We start from the raw sequence: 22,285 nt of genomic DNA, 5'->3' as shown, positions 1-22,285 counted from the left end.
AAAGGGTGTTTACACCACCTTGCCCCAGCTGTTGTGCAGCCAGTTGTGTCAGATTTGGGTGGCCAGCCAGGGGTGGCATAATACATGCTGCAGCCCCTGGTAGGCCCTGGGTACACCTATTCCCTGGATACCTAAGGTATACTGTACAGGGACTGACAAGGTGGCCCAGTACCAATTGCTAAACGCACCTAAGGTACATGCTTGTCAATTTAGAGAGAGAACAGCTAGGCTGTGGGTCTGATTAGCAGGCCCACAGCCAGGGAAAGTCGTAAACCAGTGAAGCAAAAAGCAAAAATCTGGGGTGGCCATGGGATTGCAGACCCCACTCTCCTACATGCGGTCTTCCAACACCGCATGCCTCTTGGGCCGCTACACCCACTCTCTGTGAGATATGGTCGCGGAACTGCTGCCAGAGTGTCCGTTGGAGGTACGGGCCAAACTCGGCCAAGCCCTTGTGGAAGGCCGGGATGCAGCCAAATATTCTATACGGTGTGGGCTGGATACCACCGACTCACTGGGTAGAGCGATGACAACGACGGTGGCGGTCAGACGCTATGCCTGGTTGCGGTCCGCCAACTTTTCGGCCAATGTCCAAAACACTCTGATGGACATGCCGTTTGATGGCCGTCGCCACTTTGGCGACAAAGCAGAACATGTGCTTGAGCGCTTTAAGGACTCCAGGGCTACGGCCAAGTCCTTGGGCCTCTCGGCCCCGCGCCAGCAATCGCCTGCTTATCATTCCTTTCGTGGCCACGGAAGGGGTGTACCCACACGTGCTGCCAGCCACGCTCCGCAGGGTAATACCCAACGCGGTGGCAGCCGTGGAAACCGCCGTCCCGGCGGTCAGGGACAACGGCGAGGTCAGTCCACACCTTCGCCCGCAGCATCCGCCTCAAAACCCTCCTAGTCCGTGCTTTCAGGCCCATGTGACGCCAGTGGGGGGCAGGGTTCGCCATCACCACCTCCACTGGCGCACCGTCACTTCGGACAGGTGGGTGCTGCAGATCGTCCGAAGGGGCTACTCCCTCCCCTTCGAGGCGACTCCTCCAGCCATGCCACTGCAGAACCACATTGTATCGGGGGATCATTTGCGACTTCTGCAGGAGGAAGTTACGGCCCTCTTGGCCAAGGGGGCCATCGAGCGCGTTCCTGGGCCAGAAGTAGGGTGTGGTTGCTACTCCCACTGCTTTCTGGTACCCAAGAAGGGCAAAGGGGGCCTGCGCCCTATCTTGGACCTAAGGAACGTCAACGGCTTCCTCCGGAAGGACAAGTTCAAGATGCTGACACTGGCTCAGGTCCTAGCTGCCCTGGACCCAGGAGACTGGATGGTAGCGTTGGACTTGCAGGACGCTTATTTCCACATCCCCGTCCTGCCGGCCCACCAGCGCTACCTGCGGTTCACGGTAGGCCACGAGCACTTTCAGTATACCGTGCTCCCCTTCGGCCTTACCAGCGCCCCGCGGGTGTTCACAAAGGTGATGGCGGTGGTCGCAGCTCACCTGCGCAGGGTAGGGGTTTCAGTCTTCCCCTATCTCGACGACTGGTTGTTGAAGGCGGGCTCGCCCCAGACAGTCGTCAGCCACCTCCAGACTACGGCAGACCTCCTGCACCGGCTGGGGTTCTCCATCAATGTGCCGAAGTCACACCTGTGCCCCTCTCAGAAGCTCCTTTTCATCGGAGCGGTTCTCGACTCGCGCAGTTTTGGGTTTATCCACCCGAACAGCGGGTCCGGGATATTCAGGCTCTGATTCCCATCTTTCAGCCGTTATCCTGGGTCTCGGTCAGGTTGACGCTGTGGCTTCTGGGGCTGATGGCCTCCTGCATCCTGCTGGTGCATCACGCCAGGTGGCGGATGCGGGCTCTGCAGTGAGACCTGAAGTTTCAGTGGGCCCAGCATCAGGGCAACCTATCCAACCATGTCCTGATCTCGGAGGGCACTGCGAGACAGCTGCAGTGGTGGCTCACGGACCGCGATTGGGTCAGTGGCAGATCCCTCTCCCTTCCCCAACCGGAGAACGTAGTTGTGACGGACGCGTCCCTCCAGGGCTGGGGAGGCCACATGGGAAAGGCGGAGATCAGAGGCCTCTGGTCTCCGGCGGAGGCCCGGCTCCACATCAACCTGTTGGAGTTACGGGCGATTCGTCTAGCACTGAAAGCATTCCTCCCCTCTGTCCGGGGGAGTGTGGTGCAGGTGTTCACGGACAACACCACCGTCATGTGGTACTGCAACAAACAGGGCGGGGTGGGGTCTTGGACCCTTTGCCAGGAGGCTCTGGGCCTTTAGCAATGGCTGGAACGTCAGGGCGTGACCCTGGTGGCTCAACACCTGGCAGGTTCTCTGAACGCCAGGGCGGACGAGCTCAGCCGTCGGTGCATGATGGATCACGAATGGTGTCTGAACTCGGACGTGGCGCAAGGCCTCTTTCAGCAATGGGGAGAGCCTTGGTTAGATCTATTCGCCACCGAAGAGAACGCGCAATGTCATCAGTTCTGCGCGTTGGAATTTCCAAGGCGGCACTCGCTCGGAGACTCTTTTCGTCGAGAGTGGAGTTGCGGTCTGTTGTACGCCTTTCCGCCTATACCACTTCTGCCCAGAGTGCTGAAGAAGATCAAGCGCGACCGGGCCCAAGTCATCCTTGTGGCTCCGGACTGGGCACGAAGGTACTGGTATCCAGAGCTACACAGTATGTCAGTTGATCCCCTGGTTCATCTGCCTCTTCAGGAAGACCTTCTGTCGCAGCAGCAGGGGACGGTCCTCCACCCGAACCTGTCCAGTCTCCACCTCCATGCTTGGAGATTGAGCGGCGACAGTTTAGGCCATTAGACTTGCCTCCTGAGGTCTGTAACGTCATTCTGGCAGCCAGGCGTCCCTCCACAAAGTCGGTATACGCCTGCAGGTGGAACAGATTTGTAGCATGGTGCACAGCAAAGGCTGTGGATCCTCTTGCTGCCCCTCTCTCTGAGGTTCTTCTCTTCCTTCTTTCTCTTGCCCAGCAGGGCTCTGCTCTGGGCACTATCAAGGGCTACCTTTTTGCCCTTTCAGCCTTTCTGAGGCTGCCTGATCAACCTTCTTTGTTCAAGTCCCCTTTGTAAATAGATTTCTAAAGGGCATCACACACACATTTCCTCCTGTTCCGTTTGTGATGCCTCAGTGGGACTTGAACCTGGTTCTTACGTTTATGATGTGTGCTCCCTTTGAGCCACTTCACAACTGTCCTCTTCGCCTTCTTTCTTTGAAGACTGCTTTCCTGGTTGCCATCACCTCTGCCAGGAGAGTGAGTGAGCTCCAAGGCCCTTTCTTGTACTCCACCTTTCCTTTCTGTCCATCCGGACAAAGTGGTGTTGCGTACTATGTAAGCATGGGCGCAAAATCCGTTACGCTCGCGGATTTTGCGAATTTTCGGTAAATTCGCGATCCGCGAACTCCCGCAAATTTACCGCGAATTCGCAAATCCGCGAGCGGCGGATTCCGGGGGCAAAAGTTCAAGCCTTGCTGGCCTGTTGTAACGATTTTACGATGTCGCCGGCAAGCTGCCAGCGCCATCCTAAAATAGTTACTAAGTTAGCTTCAACAGGAAGCTCTAATAGATAAAATAAAGCAGGTGCTCGAGCACCTGCTGTATTTTATCTATTAGAGCTTCCTGTTGAAGCTAATTTAGTAACTATTTTAGGATGGCGCTGGCAGCTTGCCGGCGCCATCGTAAAATAGTTACACCATGCTCTTTGGTGTGCTTTCTTTCATCTGTGATGCTGGATAGAGGCCTTTGCATCCTTGACTTTCACGAGCGCAATCCCTTTGCTCTTCCCGTGACCCACTATGATGGACAGCTCACCCAAGGGACCCCTGCGCCCTTCGGGGTGATTGCATAGTAACACACACATGGTCGCTGGAACTAGTACTAGTTGAAGCTCAAATGCAGTGACTCATTCATCAGCCCAAAAGCAATCGTGCGCGTCATCGAGGCTGCCCGGCGGTAACGGGAGTTGCTACAGATGGCTGACGGATGCCGGCAGGCCGATTGAATTCTCGCAGCCAGGATAAAAGAGAAAGGAGGGCTTTATTTATTCACGAGGCGGGGTCCCGTTTCCCTTTGAATACCAGAAGTTCTAAAGAGGCGGTGAAAGGATGACGGAAGGGTATGGCAAGCGAAATCCGGGAGGGGGAAGGCGCCGGCAATATATGGCACCGCAGCAGGCCGTGAGGTGGGCAGGGTATCGCCTGTTGGTTGTTCTAATGTTAGCTGTTCTCGGTATCCCTCTATCTGTGATAGCCGGTGGTGTGTAAGTGCCTTCCGTGTCTGGCCAAGGATTGCAGTGGCAGGCAATGGTGCTATAAACCGTCAGGAGCGCAATCCCTTTGCTGTTCCTGTGACCAGGGGCTTCTGTCTCTTCACCTACTGCTCTGATCGGCCTCAGCCCTTTTACCCACACAAGAGGCATGTGCACTCGCATGGAAGCCCCGCCCCAAATCTGCGGATCCGCAAATCCGCAAAATCCGCGGATTTTGCAGATCCACGATCCGTGAATACGCGAATCCGCGAATCGTGGATCCGCAAACTCCGCCCATGCTTAGTACTAAGCCATCTTTCCTGCCCATGGTTGTCACGGCCTTCCACATCGGGCAGTCTATCACCTTGCCAACCTTCTTTCCGCCACCGCATCCCTCTAAAGAGGAAGAGCGGCTCCACCGTCTGGACCCAAAACGTGCGCTCTCATTCTACTTGGATCGCGCACGCCAGTTCCGGGTGGATGACCAACTCTTTGTTGGTTACGTGGGCGCTAAGAAGGGGAAAGCGGTGCACAAGAGGACCATCTCCCGGTGGATCATCTTGTGTATCCAGGCATGCTACTCCTTAGCTAGAAAGGAGCCCCCTGTTGAATTGCGGGCTCACTCCACCCGAGCCACGGCGACTACAACTGCCCTGGCCGGGGAGTGCCCTTACAAGACATCTGTCAGGCAGCTACGTGGGCATCGCTGCACACGTTTGCAAGACACTACTGCCTGGACAGCCAAGTCCGGAGGGATGGCTTCTTTGGCCGTTCCGTCCTCCAGGACTTTCTGGTGTGATTATTGGTTCGCAGACCCACCACCAGGGTTGGTATTGCTGGGGTATCTATTCTAAGGTAAGGAATCTAATACTAACGTGTCTCTTTCAGATGCACAAGTTACTACTTGTGTAACGATATATCTGTAAGAGACATTAGTTAGTATTAGATTCCTTACCGACCCACCCATCCTCCCCGTTCTGCGAACCGATATCTAGGGTTAGGGTTACCCCCTTTCAGGGCCCTAGTTTCAATGGCACCAGTGTTGGTTTTTAACATGGCTCTGCGTTTCTGGCACGGAAAAGCTGTGTCTAAGAACTGACGTCAGCACGCGGAGGCGGCGTCTAAGTACTCCGACAACGTCATCACGGCGCCCACGATGCCGATGACGGACGCGGAGCCGCAGACGACGCCTACCGACGCGCAAGGGTACTGCTACGCAAAAATTTCCGGATCCAGTCTGACGCCTGGGGATATTCTAAGGTAAGGAATCTAATACTAACTAATGTCTCCTACAGATATATCGTTACACAAGTAGTAAATTGTGCTTTAACCTCGCTGTAGACGTGGGGACAGAGGGCAGAAAGTACACCCTGAAGACGCCCTATCAGGACAGAAGGACTCAAAGTCCCAGAAGGCTCTGGGCACAGCACACCTGGTCCGAGTCCTGGGACTGTCAACGCCCACATTACTGACGGAATAAATCATCTGACTACTTCCGCTGCGCGGGAGCGTCCCAGGAGAAGGGCGGGACCGTCTACGGCCGTCCGAGGCCGATAGAGGCCGGGCAGGGCCACCCCCTCAACCCCTAAATCAACGATCTGAACTTTATGAGGTATTTTACTAAGGTGTATAGATATTGATTTACCTACGAAATACAGCACGGTGTTCTTTCAACGTAGCTCAAATTTATCGTTAATGTCAATGTTCACTCGCTCAGGAAAGGTTAGGAGGGGGGGGTGCGTGAGTGGCACGCTAGATCAGTTTATCATACGTGCATATTCAGTCCTCGAAAAAGAAATCGCAATTACTGAGAGGCGCCTTTCTACCGAACCTCTAAATCGCAAACGTTCCTCGCTGGGGCCACTAGCGCTGGCTCTTTCCCCGCCTAGCATCCAGGAACATTCTAAAGGCGTCCAGCTGGGTAATGCATCACTAAGTTCAGGGAGCTTAGGAGCGAACCAAGAGAGGCCCATCGCACAATGTCACACATTACAGGTAGACTCCCCAATACCTCCGCAGAGGGTACCCCTAAATATGGAACATACGCATACCACAAACACTCCGCCACCCCAGGGAACTTTAGCGCAATCAGTGTCTACATACACTGTAGGGCCGCGAATAGCTACTCAGAAAAGCAAAAGAGCCGTGAGTGGCCGGAAGGGGGGCGTCCATTAACCTCTAAAAAGTTTAAGTCTAAGAGCCAAAATACAACAGGGAAAAAAACTGGGCAGGGAGGGCCAGTAGAACCTATGCCCTTCCTGCTAACTGCCAAACTACTTGCTGGCAGTTTTGCCCCGGGCAGTCTACCGGCTTCGGTAACCTCTTGCCCTAATCCATTCACTGCCACAGGCGTTACATCTCAGATCCCTCTTATCGCACATATAGAACAAATTGCGAAATCACTTATTCTTCCAATATTAGAGACGGTAAAGGTACTGTCTGAGAGGTTGCATCGATTTGAGCAAGCCACCCTTGATAACTTTTTCTCCCTTAAAACACTAATTAAACTACAGTCGAGAAATAAACAGGATGATAGTGTTCCTATACAAAAGCCCTCGTAGACCTTACATCCATACCCGACCCAGATCCACCAAATATTGCTGTAGCTTCCGGGCTTTCATCTAGAACGGATTGTACAGCATTAGATACCTCAATCCTTAGCTCCAAACCTGGAAAGAGACCAACGATCCCAACTACAATCAAAGGGGCAAAAGAATCTACACGTGGCTCTTCCACACATGACCAGGAAAAAGAGAGCAGCCCTAGTAAAAAAAATTGGGCATTGTAATGATCATCCTACGTTAAACGTAAAATCTGGGATGGTAATGCCAGACAGCCAGAACTCAAATCACATTAGCTTACCACCCGAATGTCAGCCATATGTAGTGGTGTTAACGGGAGTGCCACAGTTAAAGTCTGGGAAACATGAATCTTACCACGAATTAAAAAACAAAGCCATTTACTGGCTGAACAGTAATAGACCACTCCCAACTCAGTTCGATGGCCAGGTTCTTTTTGCTAGGAGGGTAAGCTGGGTTGGTAGTAGGACCAAGGATATTCCTGGGGACTGCATCCTTGTCAATTTCAGGGATGCTCGTGTCTCCAGGTTCATTTGCAACCAACAGACAGACTATACTTATAGTGGAATTGGCACTTATGATCTGCGCCACTTCCACCTTCAATTTGCAGATCCCCAGCATACTCAGAACCTCTATTCTCCATTGGGGGGGGGGCAATGGTGGGCCTATCTTTACTAACCACTCTGCATATATAGTACCCGCTTCAAACAGAAGTCTTCTGCCTCACGAGATGGACTGCAGATACTGACAAGTTGATCCCTGTCCCCTTGTTTTGTCACTTAATGAAGTGGCTGGGTCTTTGCCATCAGGCAGTGTTGTGTCTGCTAAAAAAACAATGGATCCTTGGAGACACTGATAGTGCTCATAGTAATAACAATGTTATCTGTAACTCCAGATCAGCGCCCGAACCCCCTATCTTGTACAGTGGCTCTGAGAACACCAAGAGAGAGGGAAAATTGCAGGGGACAATCACCAGGACCGTATTTAGTGGCAGCCAGGGTCCTGGTGTAGAAGATCAAGAAAATAACTTGATCCTACTAGTCCAACCCCATGGGACGGGGACTATTGCTAGTTCACGGGTAGTTAGTCTGTCACACCAGGCAGCAGATTTCAGCGGGGAAGGAGGCAGCCCTCTTTTAGCGCCTCCATACATACCTGTGAACATAGCCGTGGTTGATCCTCCTATAAAGATATTGTCTTGGAACATAGCGGCCATCTCCAGGAAATTAGACCTGCCCGATTTGAATGCCCTGGTTGAGTCCTATACAATCTGCATCTTCCAAGAGACATGGAGCCTGGTGCCCCACTATAAAGTGGGTTACACCACCTTTTTTTCACCAGCTGTATCCGCCCGCACAGGGAAAGGCCGCCCTTCAGGCGGGCTGCTAGTCTGGGCAAGTATTTAGCTGGGATGCAGCTTTAAACAAATACAATGTAACTCGCCAGACATCTTAAGGATTTCAGCTAGTGGTGCATAGAGAGGGGGAACCATGGAGATATTTAATATATATGCCCGTGGCACAAAAGGCGGCACTCCATCCCCCATAGTCGCACTTTTGGAAGAAGAACTTAGGCGATGCCATCAGAGTGCACATGTTCTCGTTGCAGGGGACTTTAATTGCTTGTTTGAGCCCCTTGCAGCAGAAGACATTCTAGATACCGCTGAGGAAGACACTAAGAGGGGTATACCCACACTTGCAATTAGCCCGATACAGAGGTGGTCACAACGGGCTATACAGATGAACACTCTTGTAATGGAATTTGGCCTAAGAGCAGCAAATGGCAGAACCCTCTCAGATCCGACTGGGGCGCACACGTATAATAGGGCAAATCATTCCACAAGGATTGATTACATTCTCCTTGATTTCAAACTATGGAGTTTTATGAAGGACATGGAAGTACTTCCAACTACGGATAGTGATCACAATCTCCTCTCCCTGAGCCTGCATCCCTTGTGGTTCTGTAATACCACTTGCATCAATGTCGACTCTAGAAGTGCGCCCCTCTAATTGCGGTAGGCGCCTGAAATGGTGCAAAGTTGCCTTGGACGAGAGGAAAGTCGAGAACATCGGGACTATCCTTTTGGCTGCACAGAGTAAGCTGCACACAACCCCTACTGACCAATGTGGCTTATTTAAGATCACAGATATTTTTCAGGAGACCATTGAAGCCTTGGGTAGCTTATTTTTTGTCCAAACCAAAGGTGCGGCACAGAGAGAGCCCCGCAGACCTAAGGACAATGAGGGATGGTATACATCTAAATGTCGCCAAAAGAAATCTGCACTTGTAAAGGCTGTAAAGAGCAAGTACCAAGGGTCTATCCAGTTGGCTAGGAAAGAATACAAGCAAACTGTGGTAGAAGCAAAAAAGGAGTGAGAAGATCACTACTGGCGATCACTCAAAGAGGCTAGCCTCAGGAGAGATGCTGGCTGTTTCTGGAATATAATAAGAACCAAGAACAGACCTGGCCACGACATGATAACTTGTAACATAGCAGGACAAATATGACTTGATCATTTCTCTAAATTGTACTCTTGTCCGCAGGGTGGTCTAAACGAGTCTTTCCCCTATAGCCTTCTGCAAATTTCGGGGGATACGAATAGCTTCCCTTTTACAGATATGGAAGTTGAAAACGCGATTAAGTGTATCGTGCCACAGAAAGCAGCAGGGCCAGATGGTATTCCCGGTGACCTCCTCCGCTTCGACTCTCACAAATGGGCAAAGATTCTTTCTGGATTAATAAATGCTATTGACAATGGGGCTCCTATTCCTGAGTCTTGGAAGGGGGCAGAGGTCGTCCCGAACTTCAAAAAGGGAGACAGGGGCAACCCTGCCAATTATCGTCCAGTAAGCCATATCGATTCCACCCAGAAGGTTGTTGGGAAGGTGATACTCGAGAGAATACTGCATTGGGCAGAAGAAAATAAAATTCTCTCTGATTATAAAGCAGGTTTTAGATCTGGAACTGGGACAATAGAGCAGGCCTTCAGGTTGTTACTTATTTATTGGAAAGAGGTACACATAGGGAAAGGCAGTCTTTACCTCGCATTCATCGATCTAAAGACTGCCTTTGACCTGGTGCCTCGTGAACGTCTATGGGGAGTATTGGCTGATATGGGGATTCCATCGAACATTTTGTCACTATTAGTGAGGCTTCACAATGGCAACTTTGCTCAAATAAGGTGGGGCCCCCAGAGGCAGAAGGCCAGCAGAATTCCGGTGAACAGGGGTGTCCGCCAGGGATGTGTTCTTGCCCCCACTCTGTTCTCACTTTATGAGAACGGCGTGGTGGAGCATTTGCTAAAAGGTCCATCCGATGCACCATCCCTGGCGGGCGAGCATATTCCAACTCTCCTGTTCGCCGATGATACCCTCCTTATTTCTAAGTCCCCGGTTGGTCTTCAGAATCTCCTTGATAGCTTTCAGTCTTTCTGTACCCTGAGAGGGCTTGTGATAAATACAGATAAGACCAAGTATTTAGTGCTGAATCCGCCAAAAAAACTTGGTAGTCCCCCAGTTTTGAATTCTGTATCATTAGAAAGGGTCATGGTATTCGATTATCTCGGAATACGCATTTCGGACTCGATGAAGTGGAACCCTCATATCCAGAAAATGCTTTTAGGTCATAAAAGGGTAGTGGGGGCCATTCTTAAGGAACAGCGCTCTTCTTCAACTAGACCTATTGGCCCAGCAATTGATATCTATAAGGCTAGAGGCGTAAGTTCGGCCCTATACGGAGCTGAACTTTGGGGTTCAAGCAACATGGAGCAATTGTCTAAATCTGAAAATATATTTCTAAAAGATTTAATGGCACTCCCACAGAGCACTCCTATGGTCCCCTTGCTACTGGATTTGGGTTGTAATTCGATAAATTACCTGGCTAAACTCCGACCGCTTTTACTTTGGGCTCGGTTATGGCGAGTCCCGGAGCTAGCAAAATATGCTGAAGGTCTGTCGGAAGTGATGTCCATGTTGGGATGGCAACAAATCAAGTGGCTCAAAGATGTTAAATCCCTTTTATGTGATCTGGGCCTTCGTGAGGCATGGGAGAACAAATCAGCTCCACCGAAAGCGGTATTAAAGAAACTTTATTGGAGCTGGATATCTAATAAGCGTAACTCTGATCCCAAATTAGGAAGAATAACTAATGATTTTTGAGGATCAATGACGCAACAGTTAGTGAGCCTTATCTTGATATTATTCAAAAGTCCTCTGATAGAGTGTTGTATTTTAAATTTAGGACAGGTACATTGTCAATACGGGAATTGACCGCACGCTGGAAAGTTCCCTTCCAAACATGTCTTTCTTGCCCTAATTGCGATTCAAGGGTAGAGTCAATGGCACACATTTTATTTGCATGTCCGGCATACAAAGCACCTAGGAATTATTGGCTTAAGCCATTATGCAGAGAATTGGGTACAAGAGATCATTATGTAGCGCTGCGCATTCTACAATCTGATACCCGATTGTTGTATGTATGCGGACTGGCAAAGTTTCTGAGATGGGCTTGGTCCATCAGATGTAAAAGGCTGAGAGAAATTGTTTAATTTAAGATTTTACCTGCTTGTGCAAATAGTTTTTATCTTCATGCAATGTGATTAATTTGTTGTACCAATGTGTATTTTTTAAAGAAAAAACTTTAAAAAGTTGTTATTGGGGCACCAATATTGATGAAATGAGCTGTCACCCTAAAGTGCTGATTTTATGTATATGCTTTTAAGATATGTTTTTATCGAAATAAAGCCTTTTTCATACTCATACTCATACCTTTCCTTTTTTCCCTCTTTGTCTTTTTTTAACTTTCTTTCCTATGCTTCGCTTCTACCTTTAATGTTTTACTTTTATATTTCTTTCTTTCATTCATTGCTGTGTCTTTGTTGGTCTTTATTCCTGTTTTCCTTTTCCTGTCCTGCTTTTGGCCCATTCTTCATTCTTCTTGTTCCTCTGTCTTTTGCTCAATCTTTCCCTGCTTCTTTCTTGATCTCCATGTGTTCTGACCTACTGTCTTTCCTTCTCTTCTTTCTGTTGCTGTTCTTTTTTTTCTCTTCATTTCTCTCCTTTCTTTCTGTGTCTTCCTCTTTCTTCATTTTCCCCTTCTCTCTTTGAATATACCTTTCTCTCTATGTATTGGCTTTATCTTTTTGTCTGTCTCTCTTTCTACATTTTTCTTATTGGTTCCCTTTAGCCTCTTTCTTTCCATCTTTTTTCTTTTTATTTCTTCAATTTCATTTTCTTTCACCCTATTTTTTCCTCTCACTTTTTTCTTTCTTTCTCTCCTCATTACTCTATTGCATATTCTCTCTTTCATTTCATATTTGTGTCTTTCTTTCTTTTAAGCTTCATTCTTTCCTACTAAGGTTTGTGCTGTATAAATACCATGCATACAGTAATTTGTGTGTCATGATATCTTGTCTGTGTGAATGGGAGTGGAATACTACAAAAAAATGCAAATGCAGATTGAAATGGATTTAACCATTGCATTTTCAGAATTTGAGAGATGCCTTGGATAACATGTATGATGCCCGAATTCCAAAGCTGTGGAAAAGGATCTCCTGGGATTCCTCAACACTTGGATTTTGGTTCACAGAGTTCTTGGAGAGAAACAGTCAGTTTAGCACCTGGATATATGGTGGGCGGCCAAATGTGTTTTGGATGACTGGTTTCTTCAATCCACAAGGTATGTATTATTATGGGAGTTTATTATTTCTTAGATCCAGATTGATATTGTTATTAACAGTGTTTATAAAGTGCACAATTGTCTGGTGTCTGCTGGAAGTCATAATACGTTCAGCTATTTGAGTGGCAGAGATGTAAAAAGCCAGATTTTGAGTTTTTCCTGAAACTGAGGTCATTGGTCTGGTCTCTGAGGTGCCTGGGCATTTTGTTCTAGAGTTTACAGGTGGTGAAGATGAATCTGCAACCACCCCAGGATGCTTTATTAGCATTAGGGATTTCAACTGTTCTTGATGCAGCAGAACAAATGACTTGACTGGGGTGTACAATGTAGGAAAGTAGGATCTTTCTGGCATAGAGACCCCCACTGTTTTCCTGGTGTCAGTGTGTTTTGACTGTAATTCAATGAGATCCTACCAACCAAAATCCCAGTGGCAGTGCTCTCTCAATATATTCCAGGATACGTACTTTGTACACTGCACAATTAGCATATTAGGGTACCATTGTAAGTTCCTAGTATATGGTACTGAGTTACCCAGGGAATTGCTACACCAGGGGTCTCCTTTGGGCTGCAGCATGTATTATGCCACATATGGGAGTCCATGCAAACTGTGTCTGCAGAGCTGCCATCACAATCTGCATGAAATTGTGCTTGCACCTTTCAATTTGCATATAAGGTTTCCCTTATATCACTGTTACTGCACTTTTTACCTGTACAAGGTAAGTACGACTTTTCTTGGCTTGAGGTAAAATTACTGTGTTTCCTATACAAAACAACAGTTCAACACAACAGTCTTAGGCCACAAACCGTATAACATGGGTTCCTATGGGAGAAAAATGGTTATCTGAAAGAGACTATGAGTTATAGATTCCTTAGCTTAGAATTACCCCTAAGCGTCAGACTGGATTTTTCAATTTATTTGATGCGTTTTTGTATAGCGCGGACTTTACCTGAAGGTGTCAGAGCGCTTCACAATAGGAACAGTAGTGGAACATGAGGAAACATTACAAGTTACAAGAGCAAAGAGTTACATAAGGCAATAGTGATAATTGTGCATGTATCAAGAGCAAACAAAATACAAGAGGTAGCAAACAATACGTTACAAAAGGAAAAAAGTGACATGTGTGTATGTTACAAAAGTGTACAAAGTACAAATAGAGGTATAACACTGCACTAAATGGCAGATACTCAAAACACAAGAACAAACGTTACATTACATGAAGCAATCGTGGCAATTGTGCATGTATCAAAAGCAAACAAAATACAAGAGGTAGCAAACGATACATTTCAAGAGGGAAAGTGACGTGTGCATGTTACAAAGGAGTACACAATACAAGTGGAAGTATAACACTGCAATAAATGGCAGACTCTCAAACCACAAGAACACATTGGGAAGGCACTTCTAGTCATGTAGAACAGAATTTCCTATAAAGGAGGGACTTCCTTCAGATAATAGAGAGGGCGTGAATTAAGTTTGGAAGTGTCTTTGAAGGAGGAGAGCTTTGAGGTCAGTTGTGAAGGCCTGGGAAGAGGTGGTGGTCCGGAGCTGAGGCGAAGTGAGTTCCAGATTCTCACTGCGTTGCCTGTAAAGGATTGGGCCATCAACCTTTCCTTCTTGAAAGTGGGAGGTTCAAGCAATAGGTTTTCCGCATTACGTGATGTCCTAGAGCCTCCAGAGAGTTTCAGTTTATTCGCCAGGTAGCGAGGAGAGGAGTGCAAGGCTTTGTGGGTGATACAGGCAGTCTTGCAGTCTGCGTGTCAATAGGTGGCGTTGGTTGTCTCCACGTTCGTCGTCGGTGTCGCCGGGATGACGTCTCAGTATATACTTAGACACTGCCCTCGCGCGCTGACGTCAGTTCTTTCTTTTTCTGCGCGAGCCAGCGCAGATCAAAAGAGAGCGGTACCTCCAGTCATTTTTTGACTGCTATTTTTCGACTTTTGTTGACTTCTTTTTTGAGTCGTGTTGACTCCTGGTGCACGTAGGGATGCCACGCCAGACCAGCTTCAAGGATTGTGACTCATGTCACAAACTGATGACGGTCACGGACATGCAACTCGTGTTCCTCTGGTGTCTGGAGAGTGACCACGACATGAAGTCGTGCTCCGACTGCCGGGCCATGAACCCAAAGTCTTTGCAGGAGAGGTCTTCAAAGCTTCTCAAGGCCCGGCAGTCCTCTCCTCGATGCTCAAGGACCCGGTCGAGTGGGAGGACGCGGGACCGGTTGCAGAGTCATCACGTCCACTCTTTGTCGAAGTCTTGGTCTTCGGGTAAATCAAAGCACAAGAAGAAGGTGAAGAAGCATCGCCGCTCTCCGCATTCTCCGCATTTGTCGGCTGATGCAGCGCGGGATGCGGATGGTGCTCGTCCTAAGGTTCCACCTGTGGAGCCTGTTGGGTCGGCTCCGAGCTTCTCTCCCTTTCCAGAAGCCAGGGCGACCCTTGCCCAACTTCAAAGTTTTTACAAAGTCCTTCATTCCATCTTTGGGCAGCCCGACTCTACCGGTGTGCCTTTTTGCCTCATGGACTTGGTTGGGGGCTCTAGGCCTTTGAACCCGGCAGCTTTGGCCCTGGCACTGAGGGGCCTACAAGGGTCCAGGCCTGGAACCCGATCGGCGCCGGTCGACCTTATGACACCTCCTCCGGTGTCAGATGTCAACACCTCCGTCCCCTCCGACGCCGGTTGTGTCCCCATCCATTTAGTTATGTTGCTAAGACAGTTGTTGTTTTTTGTTATTTTGGTGGCCAGAAGGCCCTCCACTAACACAGTGTATGCCTGCAGTTGGCACAAATTTGTATGATACTGTACAGAAAGATCTAGAGACCCTTTTCTGCATCTCTTTCTACTGTACTTTTGTTTACTCTTACCCTTGTCCAGCAGGGCTCTACTTTGGGAGCTCCCAAGGGTTAGCTTTATGCTCTGTCTGCTTTTTTGTGGCTGCCAGACCAGCCCTCTCTTTTCAAGTCTCCTATTGTACATAGATTTCTAAAAGGACTGGCTCATTTGTTTCCACCCAAGCCATTTGTGATGCCACAGTGGGACCTTGATTTGGTCCTCAACTACCTGATGTGTGCTCCGTTTTAGCCTCTGCACAATTGTCCCCTCTGGCTGTTAACCATCAAAACAGCCTTCTTAGTGGCAATTACATTGGTCCCAAGAGAGTTGCAGGCATTAGCTCTCTCGCCTCCTTATCTAATGTCCTTTCCGGACAAGGTGATGCTTCATACCCAGGCTTCCTTTTTTCCAAAAGTTTTGATCCCATTCCATCCCTTTGCCCACTTTCTTTGCACCCCCACATCCCCCTAAGGAAGAGGAGCGTCTCCACTGGCTGGACCAACATAGAGCTGACCCCAGGACACCCCCACGCCGCACCGCCCACCAGCTGAAGGCGCGTCTCTGCCCCAGCGCCACAGGTCCGTCCCTGACCTCGTTCTTTTTCTCCCGCTATTGCCCTTCTGTGCCTTCGTTTTATTGTATTATATTGTATTTACTGTATTAGTGCTTTTTCTTCTGTCAGTAGGTTTTTGTTGCGATTTCTTTCGTTACTGTACCCCTGGTGTGACCCCCCCTCCACTCCCCGCTTCCCGCCGCTGCTCCCTCGCGGCCCGCCCCCTTTTCTTTCTGTTTCCCCATTGGCCGCCCTGCTCCTGCCTCCCAGCTGCTCCTCCCTCCCACTTGGCCTTAAATGGAGCCCGCGCGGCATAGGCAAGTGTGACCTGACCTCAGGACACCCCCACTCCGCATGGCCCACCAGCTGAAGGCGTGTCTCTGCCCCAGCGCCACAGGTCCGTCCCTGACCTCGGTGCCCCCTCGCTGCTGCTCGTTCTTTTTCTCCCGCTATTGCCCTTCTCTGCCTTCGTTTTATTGTATTGTATTTACTGTATTGGTTCTTTTTCTTCTGTCAGTAGGTTTTTGTTGCGCTTTCTTTCATTACTGTACCCCTGGTGTGACCCCCCTCCGCTCCCTGCTTCCCGCCGCTGCTTCCTCGCGGCCCCGCCCCCTTTTCTTTCTGTTTCCCCATTGGCCGCCTAGCTCCCGCTTCCCAGCTGCTCCTCCCTCCCACTTCGCCTTAAATGGAGCCCATGGGTACGCGCAGCGTTCCCTCGCAGCGGGCGTGCCGATTGTGTGCCGAAGGCGCGCCAAAGGCAAGCCCGTCTACGCCCGTCCGCGCCTGCACCACGCTCAGAGCCAGGACCCCAGGTCCTCGACGATGCCAGCGCACCCGACGGACCTACGACACCGCCACGCACTCAACGCCGGTCGAAACGCCGCCTGCTACCAAGCCACCCGTGGTTCACACACGGACCCTTCACCCGCCAAACCTGCCGATTCACCTGCCTCCGGACCTGCACCGCACCCACCAAGCCGAGGACCAGCAAGAACCGCCTGAAGTGCATCCTGCTCAACACCTGCTCCATCCACAGGCACGCCGTGGAACTCTGGAACCTCCTCGACACAACCTCACCAGTCGTCGCCTTCCTCACGGAAACCTGGATGAACGCCTCCTCAACCCCCGACATCGGCATAGCCATCCCGGACGGCTACAAGATCACTCGGAGGGACCGCGTCAACCAAACCGGAGGAGGCATCGCCATCGTCCACAGAAACACCATCTGCATCACGATCAACTCCGACGACACCCTCACTGCCGCCGAACACCTTCACTTCCAGATCCACACCGACCCCAAGACCACCCTCAGAGGCACTCTCATCTACAGACCCCCAGGACCACGCACACAATTCAGCGAAGCCATCGCAGACTTCGTCAGCCCGCACGCCCTCACCTCTTCAGACTACATCCTCCTAGGGGACCTCAACTTCCACCTGGAGAACAACAAGGACTGCAACACCGCCGCCCTGCTGGACAACCTCGCCAACCTCGGACTCAAGCAACTGGTGAACACCCACTACGCCGGCCACACGCTTGACCCCGTCTTCTCCTCCAGCAAGCACATCTCCTTCAGCCACTCCACCGGACTACACTGGACAGACCACAGCTGCGTCCACTTCAACTTTAGGAGAACCACGACCCACCACCACCCGCAACAAGTTCCCCGCAGAAGCTGGAGCAAGATCACTGCCGACCAGCTCACCACCACCCTCAGCCAGAACCCGCCCACCAACACGACGGACCCTGACGAAGCAGCCCGCAACCTCACACAGTGGCTCACCGACTGCGCCGATGAACTTGCACCACTGAAGAACCCTCCCAGCAGACCCGGCAGCAGGAAAGCCTCGTGGTTTACCACCGACCTCAAAAACTCCAAGAAAACCTGCCGCACCCTCGAGAAAGCCTGGCGCCACGACCAGACAACAGAACACATGACCGCCCTCAAGAACGCCACCCGCAAACACCACCAGCTGATCCGCACCACCAAGAAGACAGCATTCAAAGAAAGACTGAACAACAACACCCACAACAGCAAGGAGCTCTTCAGCATCGTCAAAGAGCTCTCAAATCCCAGCGCCTGCAACACCGACATCACTCCCTTGCAAGACCTCTGCGACTCTCTCCCCTCGTTCTTCCACCGCAAGATCGCCGACATTCACAACAGCTTCGGCGCACAAACCACGCACCCAACCGCCGAACCAGTGCCCCAACCACCACCCTCTGCACCTGGACCCCTGTCAGCACCGAAGACACCACCCACATGATGAACACCATCCACTCCGGCTCCCCCGCCGACCCCTGCCCACACCACATCTTCAACAAAGCCGACTCCATCATCGCACCCCAACTCCGGAACATCATCAACAGCTCCTTCGCATCCGCCACCTTCCCGGAGAGCTGGAAACATGCCGAGCTGAGCGCCCTCCTCAAGAAACCCACCGCGGACCCCACAGACCTGAAGAACTTCCGCCCCATCTCGCTCCTCCCCTTTCCAGCCAAAGTCATCGAGAAGACCGTCAACAGACAACTCTCCGCCTTCCTCGAGACCAACGGATCCCTCGACCCCTCACAGTCCGGCTTCCGAGCAAACCACAGCACCGAGACCGCCCTCATCGCAGCCACCGACGACATCAGGTCCCTGCTCGACAACGGGGAAACGGCTGCCCTCATCCTCCTGGACCTCTCAGCAGCCTTCGACACCGTCTGCTACCGCACCCTGATACAGCACCTCAGCAACACCGGAATCCAAGGAGCGGCCCTGGAGTGGATCATCTCAATCCTCGCCGGAGAGTCCGCCTCCCCCCGTTCCGATCCGCGGCCACCGAAGTCATCTGCGGCGTCCCGCAAGGATCCTCACTCAGCCCCACCCTCTTCAACGTCTACATGAGCCCTCTCGCAGCCATCGCCCGCCGACACAACCTCAACATCATCTCCTATGCTGACGACACCCAGCTGATCCTCTCCCTCACCAACGACCCCGCCACCGCCAAAGCCAACCTCCAGGAAGGAATGAGAGACGTCGCAGAATGGGTGAAGATCAGCCGTCTGAAACTGACCTCAGACAAGACGGAAGTCCTCATCCTCGGACAATCTCCCTCCGCGTGGGACGACTCCTGGTGGCCGCCTGCCCTGGGCAGCGCACCCAAACCTACGGACCACGCACGCAACCTGGTCTTCATCCTGGACTCCTCCCTCACGATGACCAAGCAAGTGAACGCAGTCTCATCATCCTGCTTCAACACCCTGCGCATGCTCTGAAAGATCTTCCGATGGATCCCCACAGAAACCAGGAAGACGGTCACCCAGTCCCTCGTCACCAGACGTCTGGACTACGGGAACACCCTCTATGCTGGAACCACAGCCAAACTCCAGAAAAGACTCCAGCGCATTCAGAATGCCTCAGCACGACTCATCCTGGACATCCCTCGCCGCAGCCACATCTCTGCCCACCTGAAAGACCTGCACTGGCTCTTCGTCAACAAGAGGATCACGTTCAGACTCCTCACCCACGCACACAAGGCTCTCCACGACATGGGCCCGAAGTACCTCAACAGCCGCCTCACTTTCTACACACCCACCCGCCAGCTCCGATCCGCCAGCCTCGCCCTCGCCTCCGTCCCACGAATTCGGAAATCCACAGTCGGAGGAAGATCCTTCTCCTACCTGGCAGCCAAGACATGGAACTCCCTCCCCACTCACCTTCGGCTGACCCTGGATCACCTCTCCTTCAGGAAACAACTCAAGAACTGGCTGTTCGAGCAATAGCGACCCCCCCCCCCCTCAGCGCCTTGAGACCCTTACGGGTGAGTAGCGCGCTATACAAATTCTTGTGATTGATTGATTGATTGAGAGCGTTGTCATTCTACCTTGACCACACAAAGAACTTCCGGATGGACGTCCAACTCTTTATGGGGTATGTGGGAGCAAAAAAGGGAAGGACAGTGCAGAAAAAGACCTCTCACTGGTCCGTTCTCTGCATCAAGATCTGTTATGCCCTGGCGAAGAAGCAGCCCCCTGAGGGAGTGCAAGAGGGGTATTTCTCAGCAAAAGTTTCCGGATCCAGCCTCAGGTCAGGGAAATTCAAAGGTAAGGAATCTGCAGCTAGATAGTCGCTACCAATCTGAAAGAAACAGTTAGTTATAGATTGCTTACCTTAGAATTACCCCCAGGCATCAGAAGTTACTTAGATGCCGCCCTCGCGCGCTGACGCCAGTCACTTTGTGACTGACTTTTTGCGACATTTGTGGACTTCTTTTCGAGTCTTACATCGACTCCTGGTGCATGAGGGATGCCTGGTTTCAAGGCCTGCGGTTCCTGTTCTCGACTGAAGTCGGTGACGGATCCACACCGTGTGTACTGTCTGGAGCTTGAATCGCGACCACGACCCCTGCGGTAGCGGTCCAGAAAGCAATTCGCGGCCCGGAAGTCGGCTCCATGTTGTTTACGGTCCCGGTCGCGTGGGAGGATGAGGGACCGATTACGCAGCCATCACCACTTCTCATCTAAGTCTTTGCACTCTCGGTCAGGTAAGTCGAAGCACAAGAAGAAGTCGAAGAAGCGAAGTCGCTCTTCAACTTCCCCTCATCCGCCGGCCGACACGACATAGGGTGCTGGTGGTGCCACTCCAGCGGGTCCGCTTGCAGAGCCTTCAGGGTTGACCGGCCTTCCCTCCCTTCCCAGGAGCGACCCCTGCCCAGCTTCATCAGTTTTACGAAGCAATGCATGCATCTTTGGGCAGCCCAACTCCGCCGGTTGCCCTTTGGGCCCTGCGGACTCAGCTGGGGGCCCTAGGCCTTCGACGCTGGTGGCTCCAGCCTCGGCTCCGCAGGGCCCTCTTGGATCCAGGCCTGGACCTCGATCAGTGCCTGTCGACCTCGTAAAACCTCCACTGGTGCCGACTCCACCAGCACCACATTCGCAGGTGGAGCCGGCTGGACCTCCAGCCAGCATCGACTCCGGCTTCCACCCTGATGTGGATACGGACTGGCATCGACCGATGCTGGATCCGGCGCCAATGGATACTTTTGTGCCTGCATTCCACCCTGGGTATTTTCAGCCAGTTTGGCAGCCAGAGAAGGGTGAGGAAGACTGCAAGGGTTCTGAGGTCCCTCTCACTGCTCAGCTGGAATACAAACTGGATTGGTGAGAGGACCTGGGGGATGCCAGTGGTCTGGACACCTCACCAGACTTTGGCAAGTTGTCTCCTTCTACTCTGGCTACAGAGGAGGGAGTGTCTTACGCAGTGGTGTTGCGTTGGGCGGCAAAGTCCCTACACCTCGAGCTACCTACTGTGGCAGTCAGGACTAACCTCCTGACAGAGGTTCTTCAACCGGCAGTGAGGTCTTCTTAGCCCCTCCTGCGTTTAATGAAACCCTCACGGACATCCTTTTGGGCACCTGGTCCAAGTCCACCACAGGGGCTCCTGTGGATAGGATGGTTGCCTGACGCCACCGCCCAGCCCCGGGCGGACCCCACTTTCCTCTCCCAACACCCCTCTCCCAAGAGCTTGGTAGTCCAAGCCTCAGCGTCCCAAAGCACATTCCCTACCGCACCACTGGACAGGGAATCGTAGAAGCTGGATCAGCTTGGGAAGAAGTTGTTTACTTTCTCCAGCTTAGGGCTGCGGTCGGTGAAAACTGCATGCCTCTTGGCCCGTTATTCCCACGCTGTGTGGGCTACGGTGGCGCAAGTGCTGCCTCAGTGTCTCGAGGAGGCCCGGACCATGCTCTCTCGTGCTGTTGCCGAGGGGAGAGATGCAGCAAAGTTTGCTATCCATTGTGGACTGGGCACTGTCGACTCACTGGGTAGGACCATTTCATTGTCAGTGGCGCTTCGCCATCACACCTGGTTGGGAACAACTGGCTTTTCTGTGGATGTCCAGAACACCTTCATGGACATGCCCTTTGATGGACGTCGCCTGTTCAGCGGCAAGGCAGACAGTGCGCTAGATCGCTTTAAGAACTCTCGGGCTACAGCCAAGTCCTTGGGCCTCTCCACCATGCTCCCTGCACAGTCTGTGTTTTGCCACCTTTGTGGCCACGGAAGGGGTGCCCCAACATGTTCCTTTCAAAGCCACAGGCCAGCGCAAGCTCTTCAACCTAAGCGCTGCCGGGGATGTGGGAACCACCAACGTGGTTCTAGGGGCCAGCAGGCGGGCCAGTCCACCACTGCCTTCTTTGTAGCAGCTTCCAAACCTTCCTTGTCCGACCTTTCAGGCCCATCAAATGCTAGTGGGGGGCGGGATCCGCCTTTACCTCCCCCACTGGCACACCATCACCTCGGACAGGTGGATGTTGCAGATAATCCGAAGGGGCTAATCTCTTCCCTTTGAGACTATCCACCCAGCCATGCCACCCCAGTACCATCGCATGTTG

General features: G+C 51.6%; 1 protein-coding gene across 6 annotated transcripts in view; it reads left to right on the top strand.

Moving 5' to 3' along the window:
- DNAH8 (dynein axonemal heavy chain 8) overlaps positions 1–22,285 on the top strand; it is a 10,041,960-nt gene that overhangs the window by 9,878,359 nt on the left and 141,316 nt on the right. For all 6 annotated transcript variants that reach the window (XM_078647354.1, XM_078647353.1, XM_078647356.1 and 3 more), the window contains one exon: positions 12,336–12,525. In XM_078647354.1, coding sequence (XP_078503480.1) covers positions 12,336–12,525 — 190 coding nt within the window. The remainder of the gene's footprint in view (positions 1–12,335; positions 12,526–22,285) is intronic.

Source organism: Lissotriton helveticus, chromosome 6, assembly GCF_964261635.1.
Source record: "Lissotriton helveticus chromosome 6, aLisHel1.1, whole genome shotgun sequence".
Lineage (NCBI taxonomy): Eukaryota > Metazoa > Chordata > Amphibia > Caudata > Salamandridae > Lissotriton > Lissotriton helveticus.
This window is presented reverse-complemented; position numbering and strand designations above follow the sequence as displayed.